General features: G+C 39.1%; 2 protein-coding genes across 2 annotated transcripts in view; one reads left to right on the top strand and one right to left on the bottom strand.

Moving 5' to 3' along the window:
- Ppm1m (protein phosphatase, Mg2+/Mn2+ dependent 1M) overlaps positions 1-16470 on the top strand; it is a 32606-nt gene that overhangs the window by 14837 nt on the left and 1299 nt on the right. The window lies entirely within an intron of this gene.
- Positions 1-16470, bottom strand: part of Wdr82 (WD repeat domain 82) — a 28942-nt gene that overhangs the window by 8204 nt on the left and 4268 nt on the right. The window contains exons 2-7 of the mRNA XM_063248976.1: positions 14627-14724; positions 8435-8501; positions 4625-4724; positions 3806-3922; positions 3259-3414; positions 2778-2847 (exon numbers count right to left, since the gene is read on the bottom strand). Of these exons, the coding sequence (XP_063105046.1) occupies positions 2778-2847; positions 3259-3414; positions 3806-3922; positions 4625-4724; positions 8435-8501; positions 14627-14724 (608 nt within the window). The remainder of the gene's footprint in view (positions 1-2777; positions 2848-3258; positions 3415-3805; positions 3923-4624; positions 4725-8434; positions 8502-14626; positions 14725-16470) is intronic.

The raw sequence follows: 16470 nt of genomic DNA on the forward strand, positions 1-16470 counted from the left end.
ATTCCTAGAGGGGGATGAGGGCACTCATCACCATAGCAGTCCCGACAGTGAATGACAGTGCCTGGGGCAGCCCACATGATTCTACAGAAGTATATTCCCAGGGCTGGGGGTTTAGCTCAGTGGCATAAGTGCCTGCCTTGCAAGTGTGCGGTCATGAGTTCGATCTCTGGTACCGATAAAAAGGAAAAAGACGAGAAAAAAAAAAAAAAAAAAAAAAAGTGTATTCCCATCACCCTACAGGAGCCTTAGGTGAAGCAGCAGGAAAACAAGTTATGTGTTTCTGATTCTGGGGCATCTTAATTCTAGTTTCTTACCTGGGTAAGCTTTCATCCCATCCTAACGTTGTGGGTTTTGAGGGAGTTGGCTGGACAGCTTTCTTCACTCCCGTTCTTTACAAGATTTCCTTTTCCAACTTGCCTTTGTGATGATACCAGAGTGCCCCATACCAGTAACTGGAAGATATGCTCGCTCGACTCAGGGCCACTCTTAACATTCATGTCTCTGGTAACCTGTGTTCTAGCTGCTACGGACCCAGTCAGGCCAACTCCATGGGGTCCAATGTCTCTGCTAAGAGTAGATCCCCAAACATGGTATGATGGCCCCGGGAGGGCTGTCAAGACCACCTCAGTAGTCAGTCAGCCAAATGACCCTAGTCTATATCCTCACAGAAGATAGAATGGTCTTAGGAAAAAGCTAGGTGGGAGATAAAGCCCATTATTGGTCATTTTTCAGCTACAGGGTTACTGGTGCCAGGCCAGTCCCTGTGTAATACATCTACTTTACCAACAGTCAAGCCATCAGGAGAATATTGCCTAGTATGAGAGCTCAGAGACATCATACACCCTTTCAGCACAGATGCCAGGAGACATGATTGGCTCTCTGCCCTTCACTTCAAAGATGCCTTCTCTTTTACTCCTGTGGATCCTAACTCCCAGTACTTTTTTTACCTTCAAGTGCAAAGGCCTTTACACAACCCTTCTGATGACTCCTGCCATTAAAGTACAGGAAATAGTTGGATTACCCTTTCTAGGGCAAAACCCAAATTGCCTGAGACACAAGAAAACGAAGAAGCACACCAGTAAACCAGTGGGTAACCTCAAGTTTCTTTTTGGGGGTGCTTTGAGATAGGGTCTTGCCATGTCATTCAGGGCAGACTTGAATTTGCAGTGATTCTCCTGCCTCAGCCTCCTGAGTGAAGCGATTATAGGCTCGTATTTCTTTTCAGAAAATACCAATCAACTTGTTGAACCAGAGAAGCAAAGCTACTATCTTTTGTTTGCTACACTGTGAGGTCCTTGCCCCAAGTTGTAACATGACCTCTTTTTTTTTTTCTGGGATCCTGGTGGATGATTCAAAAATTGCCACCAACAGAGATAAAATGAACAGTGATTCCTTACACAAAACAAAACCTTTGGGACTGGGGATTTAGCTCAGCAGCATAAGCACCTGCCTGGCAAATGTAAGGTCATGAGTTCGATCCCTGGTACCACCCCCTCCCCGCAAAAAAACCACACACAAACCAAAAAACCAAAACCTTAAAACTAATCACATCTTTTTCCTATTTACAGTGATCTAAGAACTAGACAGACTAAGCCAGTGATGGCAAACCTATGGTATGCATGCCACAGTGGGCTATTATCATTGAAAGTTCTAAAAAGCTTATCATCACTTGATTAGGTGAACTTCCTGACAGTACTGCCATTCTTTTTTTTGGTACCGGGGACTGAACTCAGAGTCTTGTGCTTGCCAGGCAGGTGCTTATACCGCTGAGCTACATTCTCAGGCCCAGGATTGCCATTCTTAAAGACCAAACAGATTTATTACTATGGTGGCCATATAACATTATAGGGAATTAGATCTCCTAACTGCTAAAACAGAGGGGTTATATTTGTCTGTGAAAGAGAGTTCTAGTTTCTATGCTACCTGATCTAAAATATGGAATACACAGCACAGGAGTTGGCTGGCTGCATTTCTAAGATCTGCAAGGAACTATTAATGCTTTTCATAATCTTATTATTTAGATTTTACAAACTTAAATCTCTTGGTCAAATTTGTTTCTTACTTGGGAGCTGTTAAATTGATGGCCCAATCCCAAGATTGTAGTCTACTTTCATGTTATGGCTCATTAAAAAAAACCCTCAAAGGAAGAACTCGGGTCCCTGTGAACTCTTACATCAGACAGGGCAAGAGTTCTTTGGTCCTTGCATAGGTAGGGCCAGCACCCCCACTTTGTAGGAAGTAGCAGTAAGATGGCCCTTCCTCCTTCAGCACCTCAAAAATTTTTGGGAACCATGTCTCTCACGGTAATAGTACAACAGAATACTAGGAGCTCAGGAAACCATTCCTTTTCACCCACTTTAGCTTGAATAGTAACCCAGGACCATCCTACTTAATCACCACCTCCACTGGAGTGTGGGCAGCATTGTAGAAGCTTTCTATATAATCCCAGACCAAAGCACATGCTCCCCCCTTTTTCTTCTCTCAGTTCTGCACCCCAAAGCCTGATTTGCTGCATGGCAGGTAGTTTTCCTTTTCTGTCATCCCTGCACCATTTGTCTGTTCATCACCTTTTGTTTCATCATTGATTGTACACTTTAATGAATTCATTATATGGTAACAAAGCTGCTGGGTTCAATCCTCAGTACCAAAGATAATGACAAATAAAAACAATGCTTGCCCCCTCCCAAATCTATTAAACAAATAATATCTTAGCTTACTTAGAAAAATATATGCGTATTACCAAAGAAATAAACCCAAGGGAAATAAGGGTAGCTCACCAATCATAATAAACTGAGAGTCTGGAGTAAATGAAGCCTCTAGTGTGACAGCTTTGCTGTTGGCATAACCCTGAAACAGAATAGTTCTCTTGTTACAAAGCCACCCATAAAAACTTCCTAGAAACACCAAACTAGCACACATATCTCATTATTTTCCATGAAATCTTCTCTTTGTCATGCACAGTGTAACCAAGGTTCCAAACATGGCTGACATACAACCCAACCCCTAACTCAAACTGCATATTCAAGGAAGGCAAAAAAACTTATTGTTAGGAACCATTATATACTTAATACCAAACTTAGTCAGTAAAAAGCCGAAGTCTCAATTCAAAGGAAACAGTTCACATACAGGAAGAAAATGCAAACCTATACACTTCAGTAGCCAAGAATAACTCCTGGTCTCTGCTAACCAGCTAACATAATTCTCAGCCCAGGAGATATGAAGACAGAAAACGGCCATGTTCAAAGGCTGTCAGCTCACCCCAAATGTGTGCATCACCACCCCTTTGAATGCATCGATGAGACGGATGAAGCTGCCATTGGTGGAAATCAGTATGAGCTTGCCATCATTGCTGAACTTAAGTCCTGTCCATTCACAAGTCCGATCATACTGCATCTTAAAGGTTGCAAACGGCCCCTGCAAAAGATAAAGATAGCAACCTCCCACCAAGCCCATACACATAAGTAATTCTTTCAGTCTAAGTCATCTCCCATTCTATTCCTTTAGAGTACTTTTTACTGGGAAAGCAGAGGATGCTGCTGCCATCTGATATCTACACCAAATTCTTCCTCTACCACAAAAAAGGCTCTTAATATCCACCTCAGCCAGATGCGGTTGCCAATCCCTGTGATTCCAGTAATTGGGAGGTTGAAGGAGGGAAATCAAGAGTTCAAGGTCAACTTGGGCTACACTGTAAATTAATGATGGACTAGATTACATAGTGAGACAAACAAATAGGCAAATAAAAAAGTCTACTTCATAATTAAAACTTCATAATGAATACCCTAAAGACTAATAAAAGACTTACCTTGTCAAAAGAACGAAGGTCATAAAGCTTGACCATTTCAGAGTTAACACCGGCAGCAAAAATTAACCCTTCTGGATCAAATGAACAAACTGGCTTGCCCTGTAGATGCATGAGGCCCTAAGAGAAAAAAACAGACAAAAAGTTAATGAATGCCAGGCATGGTAGCATATGCCTGTAATCCCAGCACTTGGGAGGCTGGGAGGATTCCTGTTGAGTTCAAGGCCGGACTGTCACTAAGAACAAGGGAAAAAAAAAAAAAAAGGTTAAGGGATACAGGATCTCCCACTATCTAATCTGCTTTTTCCAATGAAAACAGGAAAACAATATGAACAGATTACTTACAGAATAGAGAAATAAAAAACTAAAAGCTTTAAAAGAAGAGATCATCATACTTCAGATCAGAGTTCAAATAAAAACGTTATTTCCTGAGGCTAAAAGATATAGGTCTAAGATTCTAGGAACTTTTTTTTTTTTGGTATCAGGAATCAAACTCAGGACCTTGCGCTTGCCAGGCAGGTGCTTGTGCCACTGAGCTGTATTTCTGGCCCAGTGTTTTGTTTTGTTTGCTCTTTGATTTTAACACCACAGCGTCTAAAACAATCTGTACTTGAGTAGGGTATTTGCTTTCCAAGCTACAATCTACCAGGAAAAGATTTTCTTTGTCAGTACAGATTGAACTCCTTGTTCTACTCTTTCCCCTCTTCTCACTACTGCACCTGACTAGTCTTAAAAAAAAAAAAAAAGGAAAACTGAAAATTATAGCTGCCATTAAAAAAAAAAAATGCTCAAAAAGTTTAACTGTGAGGTACTGTTACCTACCTGGCAATTAGGAGACCGGAGATCCCAAAGTCGAATGGTTTTATCAAGAGACCCAGAAATGAAGGTGTCATCCACAGGTGACATGGATAAGGCCACCACCCTGCAATGCATCAACATAAATAGGAGTTGAAGCAAAATATGAGCAAAAATTGGATGCAAGCCCTACATATAGCTGTTCTTCCAACACTGTCACTCAAGGAAACATATACAAGTACATATGGCATAATGTAAGACAACTAGCATAATGAAAAACTTATAAGTCCAAAAATATAAATGTATGGCTCTAGTGCAAATCTAACGCAGTGAAATACTATTTAACATTCATTAGTACAGTATAGTAAGAGAGTTGATATCAGATGTTGATAAACATGAGGATAGTAGAGAAATGGAATTGCTGATGGAAATGCAAAATGGTACAAATACCCTGGAAATCAGTTTTTCTGAAACAGGGTATTATAAATGACCTAGAAATTTCAATCCTAGAATTGAAAATGTATGTCCACACAAAAAAATATACCATGTATTACAAGATCATTATTCACAATAGCCAGAGTGGAAACAACCCAAATGTCTATTACCTAATAAGCAGGTAAATAGACAGTGTGAACATAAAATGCAATGAATATTATTTGATGGTAAGGAGGAATGAAACACCAAATTATGCGACAATATGGATAAACTATGCAAACTTCACGTTTTAAGTGAAAGAAGCCGGACACAAAGGGCCAAAAATGTTGAGAAAAATGTTGTAAATCTACATAGACAAAAAGGAGAATAGTGATAATTTTTGTCCAACTCTGAATATACAAAAAAGGCCACTGATTTGTATATTTTATCTTTTTGAGATAGGGTCTTGCTATGAGTTTCGGGCTGGCCTTGGGCTCACCTTATAGCCTAGGCTCGTCTCGAACTTGCAAAGATTCTCTTGCCTCAGCCTCCTGAGTGCTGGGATTATGCCACCACACTTGGCCCTTGATTTGTATATTTTAAAAGGGTATATTTTATGGTATGTGAGCCACATCTCAATAAGCCTGCTAATAATGGTGGCAACCACCTACAATCTTTGCACTTCAAATGCTGAGGCAGGACTGCCTGAAGTTCATGGCCATGCTGGGCTACAAAGCAAGACAATGTCTCAAAATAAAATCCAACCCAACCCAACCCAACCCAACCCAAGATTCCTTAACAGGATGGCAATGGACTACACTGTTTCCCATCTGTAGTGACATCAGTTTTACTTGCAGGGCAAGTTTAAAATCTAGATTGTTAGCCAGATGTGGCGGTGCATGCCTATAATCCAAGTACTCAGGAGGCTGAGACAGGGGGATCTCTGAGGCCAGCCTTAGCTACACAGTAAATTCAAGGGCTAGCCTGAACTTTACAGTGAGACCTTGTCTCAAAAAACAAACAAACAAAACAAAAGCTAATTTAGGCTGTTGGAATCTACTCCCAGATTTTCCAACACAGCACAGCTGGACAGGGTCTGGTAATCTGAGTTTCTTATAAGCTTCCACATGAAGGAGAGACTGATGGTCTGGGAACCACATTTAAGAGAACCACAGGCCTATGCTAACAGCAGTTATATTCGTCATATGGATCTCTTAATGTGAAAATCCCAAATACAAAATACTCTTAAACAAAAAAAACCCTGAAACTTTCTAAGTAGTTTACCAGTGTGTCACCAGAAGCCTACCTGAACTTACAATGAGGGGTCAGTTACAATGCAGGGACACCAAAATTAAACTCAAGATATAAAGGTATATATGAAATATAAATGAGTTTTATGTAGTAAACTAGAACTCTCGGCAAGTGCTGGGATCACAGGTGAGTGTCCATATTCCCAGTAAAAAACTCTTTATCCAGTATAACTCAATTAACATTTGCACTAGTCCCTCAACTTAAGATATCGTTAAGCAAAAATCTTCTGAGAAAGGTGATGTACTAACAAAAAATACCGAGCAGAATGCATATGGACAGGAAATTTTATGCCATAGCATTCAGCTCAAGTGTTTAGAGGTCTATCTTAATGAAAAACACTCTATATGCTGGAGTACAAGGACTGTAAGAACCAAGAACCTGACCCCATGGAAGCTTGTATCTAGGCAACACATATCCAAAAGACTACAACAAAAGGGAAAATTTTTTTTTTTGGTACTGGGGATCAAATTCCTGATTCTGGTGAGGGGGCAGTTTCAATGTGCAGAAGGGATTAAACAGTAATCAAATATGTAGAATTGGGGATGGGAGTTTGTAGATTTTTCTTTTAAATTTGATAGTGAAAAGAAGGTGGTAAGCTCAAAAAGTCTATTTGGGATAAGGAACTCTGAGTAAATTTCTGGGCAGCAAGGTAAGACAATTATGAAGAAGTAATCTAAGAATTAGATTAGATAAAAAAGTTGAGTATTTGGAAACATGGGTTTCACATAAGCTTCCAGGTGAAGCTGGACATGGTGGTGCACACCTATAATGCCAGCACCTGGGAAGCTGAAGCAGGAGGATCTCCTGAAGTTCAAGGCCAGCATGGCAACACATAATGAATTCAAAGCTAGTCTGAACTACACATAGCAAGACCCTGACTGAAAAATACACAAAAATACACAACCAAAAGACAAGAATTCCACAAAATGCCAGGCCTGCTGGCATTTCAATAATCCCAGAACCGGGGATGCTTAGGTCAGTTTGGGCTACAAAGTGAGTTCAAAGCTAGCCTGAATTACATGGTTAAACCCTGTCTCAAAAAAATAAAAAATAAATTTATAAAAAAATTCAATTTTAACAGAGAGAGCCCCAATGCATCTCTTTCTTTCTTTCTTTCTTTTTTTTGGTCTTTTTCATTTTTATCGGTACTGGGGATCAAATTCACAACTGCCTGCTTACAAGGCAGGCGCTTATGCTGCTAAGCTAAATCTCCAGCCCTCTGCATCTTTCTTAGGGCTCTATCCCACATTCAGTCCAAGATTGTGTACATTTATAAAAGAAAGCAGGAGGAAATGTCCAGTCTCTGTCACACACAGACACACACACACTCCCACACACACCTCTAAATGGTAAATTTTTATGTAAAGGCCTGCTGAAATAGGAGCCATCTATACTGGAGGCTTCAAAGGCATAAATGATTCTTTTATTAAGATATACCTAAGATTTGATATTCCAGAATATCATATGTATGTTTTGATTCTGGAGACAGAACACAGGGCCTCCTGCATGCAAAGTGTAGGCTCTGTCAACAAGCTATATCTTCCAACCTCCAGTCTTTTATTCATATTTAAAATGAGATTTCAGTTGTCGCTAAAGCCCTACCCTCTCCCTTTGGAAACCCCTACCCCTCTAAATCAAGAGTTGATTGGATTTTTTTTGACTTTTTGAGACGGAGTCTCGCTATACAGTTCAGGCTGGCCTTGAGCTCACTTTGTAGCCCAGGCTGGTCTCAAACTCACAACAATCTTCCCACCTCAGCCTTCCCCGAGTGCTGGGATTACAAGGGTGAGCCACCACGCCCGGCTCTTGAATTTTTTTTGAGGTAGGGTTTCACTACATAATTCAGGCTGGCCTTGAACTCACTGTACAGCCCAGGTTGGCCTCAAAGTTGTGGCAATCCTTCTGCATCAATCCCCCAAATTCTAGGATTTATAGGCATATGCTACCACGACCAGTCTAAGAGCTATTTAAGGTATATCAGTAAGAAAAGATAAAGAAAAATGTCAAACAATAATGAAGTGCTAACTTCAATTCACTAATAAAAATCTTTCCACTCACATATTGTCTGTATTCTCAAACACAGTAACTAATTCTACAACACTTGGTTCTTACCTTTTGCTATGTCCAGGAAAGTATCTGATATATTTGTTGTCGTGTAAGGACAGGTAACGAATAGTGTCTGTAGAAAGATAAATAAGGTATGATGATACTGTACTATTTAAAAATGAATTTACTTTGCATTTTCATTTTGAAGATAAAGTTAAAGAACCAACCATCTCCCACCACTCAAGGAAAGTATTTGTAACACTGAATAATTCTTCTTGCTAGGCACATAACGGCCTGTAATCCCAGCACTCGGGAGGCTGAGGTGGGAGGATCATTGAGACTTTGAGACCAGCCTGGGCTACAAAGTGAGCTCAAGGCCAGCCTGAACTGCATAGCAAGACCTCATCTCAAAAAGACCAAAAAAAAAAAAAAAAAAAAAAAAAAAAGTATGCACATAAGTTTCACATAATTCAAAAGCAGAGTTGACAGCATATAGAGCAAAGTTTAAAACCCATGTTATCACTGTTTTACTCTCAATCTCTGTGTTCTTTATAATAATTGCCCTGCAAAGATAGCCTGGCCAAAAGAAAAAATATAAATAAAAGAATTAAGTCACTGGTCTCAGTACTCACAAAATGGCAAACTTAAAAATGTGTCTGCTGAGGAAACAGGACCAAAGTAGTGAGCAACTACATTATGCTGAAGATTAGGTAAGTCCATGATGGTATATTTTTGTTCAGGGCTTTCAAATAGTATTGACCCACCCCAATGTTCAACTGGAGACAAAATTTACATTGAAACTAAACAAAACAGAGAAAGAGGTAATGCCTCAAACAGAGAGAGAGATGTAACACCTCAAGAAATGCTGAAATCAAACACATGAAGTAGACCAAGTCGTATCAGTAAGATTTTGATGATGTTAAAGAAAGAAATAATAATTTGTGCTTGAGAAAAATAATATGCACAGTCTTAGAAACTAAATGATTTCAGAAGCAACACTCCCAGATTCATTCCTGGAAGCAAGCATTACTCCATTCCAAACCAGAGAAGGACCCAACTAAGAAAGAGAATTACAGGCCAATCTCCCTAATAAACACTGATGAAAAAATCTTTAATAAGATACTGGCAAACACACTGCAGCAAATCATCAAAAAGATTGTACACCATGAACAAGTGAGATTCATCCCAAGGATATAGGGATGGTTCAATATTCATATGTAATACACCATATTACCAGAGCCAAGGACAAAAATCTCATGATCATTTCAACAGATGCAGAAAAAGCTTTTGACAGAGTCCAGCACCCATTCATGATGAAAACCCCACAGAAAATTGGAACAGATGGTCTTTATCTGAATCTGCTAAAAGCCCTATATGACAAACCAATAGCCAACATCATACGAAATGGACAAAAACTGAAAGCTTTCACTCTTAAAATCAGGAACAAGACAAAGATGTCCCCTGTCTCCATTCTTATTCAACATAGTCCTGGAAACTTTAGCTGGAGCAATTAGTCAAGAGAAAGAAATAAAAGAATAAAGATAGGAAAGGACACAGTTAAAACTGTTACTTGCAGATGATATGATACTCTATATAGTAGCCCCTAAAAACTCCACCAAAAGTCTTTTAGATTTAATAAGCAAATTCAGTAACGTAGCTGGATACAAAGTCAACACTCAAAAATCAAGCCTTCCTGTATGCACATAACAAAATCACTGAAAGAGAAACCAAGGAAACAATACCTTTTACAATAGCATCCAAAAAAAGACATACCTAGAAATCAGTCTAACAAAGGATGTACAAGACCTCAACACAATCCCAATCAAAATTCCAAGAGCATATCTCACAGAATTAGAGAGAACAATCCTAAAATTCATTTGCAACCAGAAGAGACCTAGAATAGCAAAGGCCATCCCGGGCAACAAAGACAAGACAGGGCACATAATCCCTGACTGGAAATTATACTATAAAGCTATTGTGATAAAAAAAAACAAGTGTGGTACTGGAAAACAAACAAATACTCAAAACCCCAACTACCTCCCCCACAACAAAAACCAACCCCTAAAACAAAACACACACAAAAAAAACCCCCAAAAACAAAACAGACCCAAAGATCAATGTAACAGATTAGAAGATGCAGAAACAGCACACACAGTAAGCTACCTTGCCTTTGACAAAGGAGCCAAACACATTCACTAGAAGAAAGACAGCCTCTAAGAAATGGTGCTTGAAAAACTGGCTCTACACATGCTGAAGATTAAAACTGGACCCATATCTTTCACCATGTACTAAGTTAAAATCAGAATGGATCAAAGATTTTAATATTAAAACAGAAATATTAAATCTGCTGGAAAATAAAGTAAAACTCTTGAGGACACTGGTGTAGGCCAAGACTTTATGAACAAAACCCAGAGTGCACAGAATCAATAACTGGGATCTCACCCTACTGGAAAGCTTTTTTTTTTTTCACAGCAAAAGAAACCACCAACAGAGTGAAGAGACAGCCCACAATATGGGAGAAAATGTTTGCCAGCTGTTCCTCAGGCAAAGGCTTACTACCAAGAACATATAAAGAACTTAAAAAAAAAAAAAAAAAAAAAAAATCAGTCCTCCCAGATTTAAAGACCTGAGCCAATCCAAAAATGTATATCCACTTCTCATACACTACAGAAATCAGTGTGGAGATTCAAAACAATTAGGACCAGAGGTCTCATTCAACCCAGCTATTCCCCTTCAGGGTACTTCTCAAAAGAATTAAAAACATCATACCACAGTGATATATGTGCACTCATGTTTATAGCAGCACAGTGTGTAATAGCCAGATCTTGGAAACAATCTAAATGCCCATCAACTGAGGAATGGATAAAAAAAGATGTGTTTTTTTTTAACAATGGAGTACTACTCAGCCATAAAGAATGATAAACTGGAGATTTTTATAGGTAAATGGATGCAACAGTGAAATAAATAAGACACACATATAAATACTGTGTTGTTTCATTAGTGTGACAAGCTGAAAGAAAGAACATACATACATGTGTATATATATGTACAAACTAGTTAAGATAGTTACACAACTGATTTCTCCGAGTTTACGAAGAGAAAGATTTATACTGGTATTGTTCAGATAATTCAACGCAGATGTCTTGTGCTCTGGGTGAATGATTTGGGGATGACAATGCACAATGTATATTCCATTGTTCCCCCTGACTGATGTGCTTTGAAATTTTGAGGTAGTTTTTTTCTTTTTATCTTTGAAAAACTGGATTTGAGAAAAAAAAAATTTGAATGATTCCATCTGAAAAAGGAAACAAAAAAAGAGTAGTAGCGATAAGGGAATGAAGTAAATAGAACTGATGTATCCCAAGCATATACTCATAAAATATAGAACTGAACCAGATGTGGTAGGAATGTCTGCAATCCCAGCGCTCTTGGAGGTGGAGACAGGAGGATTCCATAGTCAAGCTCAGTTTAGGTCTGGGGATGTAATTTAGCAGTAGAATCCTTAGTTAGCATCGTGCAATGCCCTGGATTCAATCTCCAGCACCACAAAAAGAACGAATGAAAAACTTGGGTGTGGTGGTATACATCTGCAATCCCAGCTAAGGTTTGAGAGGCTAAGGTTTCAGAGACCTTGTCTTAAAATAAAAAATAAAAAAGACTAGGGATATAGATCAGTGACGGCCCTGAGCTCAGTTCCCAGTACTGCCAAAAAAGAAAACAACAAAAACCCTCCAAGTACTATGCTCCTAAAAGGATGAGGAAAAAGAAAAAGCTGTTGTTGGAAAAAAGGTAATAGGAAGTGGTGTCAAAGTGCAGAGGAAAAAAGCATACAACGACCACTGTAAGGCCAAACACAAAATACAGAAATAAACAAGTTGAAAATATCAAGAGTTTCACCCAGTGGTTCACAAGGATGCTTTCTAAGAAATATGCATCTAAACTAGGAGGGGGAAAAAGTACCCTTTTAATGTTTCTTTTTCTTTGAGACGGGGTCTCCCTATGTAGTTCAGGCTGGCCTTGAGCTCTTGAGATTGAGATCCTTCTGCCTCAGCCTCCCAAGTGCTGGGATTATAGGTCTGTACCACGCCCCGCCTTTTTAGGTTTAATACCTGAATCCACATAATTTCCTTGAAAACAAATTCAATCTTCTTAAATGACAAGCACTCCTAGTTGTTCTAGTGCTAGAAGTACTCACCTGCCTAAGAAAAAATTCCCTCCCATTACCTGGATTCCCAGAGATGAGCAGGGCTTCACCATCCTCTCTGCCCCACTTGGTGGCTGGTGCGCTGTTCCTGGCAAGGCAGTGGCCTGTACAGTTATCTCCTATACCGGGTGGTATCATAGACCCTCAAACTGTACAAACTACTACCTCAGCCTGGAATCAGGCAAAGGGAAACGCAGAGCTGGAGAAAGTCTTCAGGATGTACTTGAAACAGGAAAGGCAACTCCCCATAGCATAGCCCTGGCAGCAGAGCTGCAAGTGCCAAGCATGTGCCTCATTTGGCACCACATTTGGAGAGTCCTCATTAATCACTCAGAACAACAACCCAACAGGAAAAATATGCCAGTCATTTAGATGATTACATATACATAATTCCTCAGGACCCTAGTATTTTTATATTTGTGTGTAAAACCATCAACTGCACTGCTTATATAGAAAACCATTTTCAAAATAGACATGAAAAGCAGAAACTATATACTTAAAAAAATCAAGCACAGGTACAGGAACAAGTACAAGCAGAAAAGTCTCATTAAATACAAAAGAGACTTGCCCACTTACTGGGACACAGCAAGAACAGCAGTCTAACCAATCCTTTTTGAACATTACAAAAATCTTGCTCTAAAAAGCAAAACAGCCTGATGTTGTACTGCAGACCTGTGATCGCAGCACTTGGGAAGCTGAGGAGGAGGACTGCCATGAATTTAAGGCTACCCAGGCTTGCAAAGTACTGTAAGTTCAAGCTTAGCCTGAAGCATACCGAGAAAGACTGTTCACAAAAACAAAACAAAGGAGCTGGGGACTTAGCTCAGTGGCATAAGCGCCTGCCTAGCAAGCGCGAGGTCGTGAGTCTGATCTCTGGTACAAAAACAAAACAAAACAAAACCACCTCACCAAAACCAAAACACAAAACAATAAAAAAGTGGAAACAATAAATCAGCGATGTCATTAAAAATAATAGAAAAATTCTAATGTGTGAAATGTTACAACTCAACCACCAAGACAATCTGTCAACTTAGAAGGACTTCTCCTAGGGCAAATGCAGATAAAAATAGGAACATTTATTACAAAAAGAAATTTACAATTCTATTTTTGGTCCTGGGAATCTAATTCACAACCTCCTACTGGCCAGGCAGGCACTGTGCTGCTGAGCCACATATCCCCAGCCCCCAAATTTACAAGTCTTATTTTCTAAATATCTTTACTCTTCAAAGAGTAGCTTTATTTAGAAGTAAAAAGGAAAAGGGTTGGGGGTTGGCTGGTGGCACAGCACTTGCCTAGCATACTCAAGGCCCAGCACTGGAAAATAGGGGAGTAGAGTATAAAAAGAAATAAATTTAGGTGGTGCACACCTGTAATGCTAGCTAATCAGGAGGCTTAGGCAGGAAGGAAGACTGCAAGTATAGCACAGCCAACTTACTGAGACCCTGTCTCCAAATACAAAATAGTAAGGGCTGAGGATGTAACTCCGTGTGAGACTTAGCATGGCATGCCTGTTTCAATCCCTAATAACAAAAAAAAAAAAAAAAAAAAAAAAAAAAAAAAAAAAAAAATCTTTGGAATAAAAGACAAACAAGGTCTCTGTACCATCAAGACACAGCCTATAAAAGTTTGGACATACACCAGAAATTCTAACTTCCCTTAAACTATCAAAGTTCAAGCCTTTCTGAAAACTTTTCTCAAGTCCACATACTTTAAATGGGAGGATCTAGTAGTTTACCACTTGCTACGTATAGTATTCTTTTATTTGTTCTCAAAGTACTTCTTCAAGTTTCAAGAAGTACAAATCACAAATATAATTAGCTGCTTCCCTTTCCAGCCCCTACTGTAAACTAGAGATTTTTCCTACTGAATTCTAAGTCCTTCAATAGTGCTACTGGCTTGTTCCAGCATTCTTCCAGTCATAACAATGTAATTAGCATTGGTAACATCACAGGAAAATATTTAAAGTAACTATAACCAAAACATAAGAAGCCACAAAGATTCAATGAACTATTTAACAAGGGAAACTGACCATACTCAAAAGAAGGCTTACTCACCATCTATTTTGTTAGAGCTGTAAACAACTGTGTTTGCCGCATGCGTGTATCTGATGAGGTCCACACCATATTTCTTACTGTACAGGGTTCTCTTTGGTCTGATGAACAAATAGAGAAAATACCATCAAAATCTTCTATCACTAAAGTCTGAGAACTTCATATAAAGATGGCATGTAAATGATGTGGCAAGGGCAAGGATTCTTGGTTAAGTTCTAATGCTAGAAGGAAACAGTTTCTTCCAAAAGCAGGAATTAAATAGATGTGATGATGTGCACTTGTAATTCCAATACTTGGGAAGGCTGAGACAGGAGGTTCCTTCAGGTTCGAGGCCAGCCGAGGTTACACAGTGAGTTCAAGGAAAGCCTGAACTACATAATGAGACCCTGTCTAAAAAAACAAAACAAAGTATCACCTCTACTCACAACAAGCCAAATGGAGTAAAACAACAATTAAGAGGATTAGTGGCACATGCCTGTGGTCCCAGTTATAAGGGAGGCTGAGGAAGAAGGGATGGCTTCAGTCCAACAAAACAGCGAGGCCTCCTTTCTTAAAAAAAAAAAAAAAAAAAGCTAGAGGTGGGGAAGCACATCTATAATCTTAGCACTCTGGGAAGCTGAGGAAGGAAGATCACAAGTCTAAGACCACCCTGGACAACACAGTGAGATCCTGTCTCAAGATTTAAAAAAGGCAAAAACAAACTCGAGGTTTAGGCAACAGGGCCACCATGAGTTCAAGACCAGCCTGGGTTGCAATAAGTGAATTCAATGCCAGCCTGCACTCCACAGTGAAACCATGTCTCTAAAACAAACAAATGTGATAAAAACAAAATGAAACAAAACAAAATTGCTGGAGTTGCAGTTCAGTGTGAAGGCCCTACCTGGATTCCATTTCCAGAATTGCCAGCCAGCAAGTGAACAACACACACCCAAACATACCCACAAATAATCCAACACAATACTGGTCTAAAGAATAAACAATACAGCTGGGGACATAATTCAGGGGCCTAAGTGCCTGCCTGATAAGTGTGAGATCCTGAATATGATTTCCAGTATCAAAAAGTAAAAAAGGGGGCAGGGGGTGTAAACGCCTCAGCGGTGTAAACGCCTGCTTGGCAAACGCAAGGTCGTGGGTTCAATCCCTGGCACAAAAAAAAAAAAAAAAAAAAAAAAAAAAAAAAAAAAAAAAAAAAAAAAAAAAAAAAAAAAGAAAAAGAAAAAGAAAAGGAAGAATACAGAATACTTCTGAATACCTAAGACAAGGTTAGGAAGCACAAGTAAAGGTTGGAGCTCAACTCAGGCTTTATGGCAACATTTACAAGTAACCTTTGAGAAAAAGAAAAGGGTAATGTAGCTATTTGGGGAGAAAGGCAGAAGAAACAACACTAGTCATAAATTACAACACAGGAAGATACCAAAATACTTAAACCCAAGAACTTTTCTTAAGTCATTCTCTTAGAAAGCTTTCTTAAATAATTCAATGATTTATCAAACTGAAAGCAGATACAAAACTAGCTGCGTTCCTAATATAACTGCTGTTGAAGATGACATCTGCCCATGTACAGAGTCCAAATATGTGCTAGTAACTCTTCAGAAGGCAAAACTAAACATGGATCTCTACAAAATTTGTGATCAAATACATACTTTGTCACATGCTATGAAAGTTACAAAGTCTTTTTTTTTTTTTTTTTTTTATTAAACAAACCCGAGAATCTCTATAGAGCTAGATTTGCATGCTAGAACAATTCTTAGTACCAAGTCAGGCAACAAGCTTTTACCACAATACTCTGCATATAGGTACCTGGACTTCAAAATCCTGCACCAAACTGTGCATGCCTATAATCCCAG

This window comes from Cavia porcellus, unplaced genomic scaffold, assembly GCF_034190915.1.
Source record: "Cavia porcellus strain 051 isolate PalLab524CR breed Dunkin Hartley unplaced genomic scaffold, mCavPor4.1 scaffold_5, whole genome shotgun sequence".
Taxonomy (NCBI): domain Eukaryota; kingdom Metazoa; phylum Chordata; class Mammalia; order Rodentia; family Caviidae; genus Cavia; species Cavia porcellus.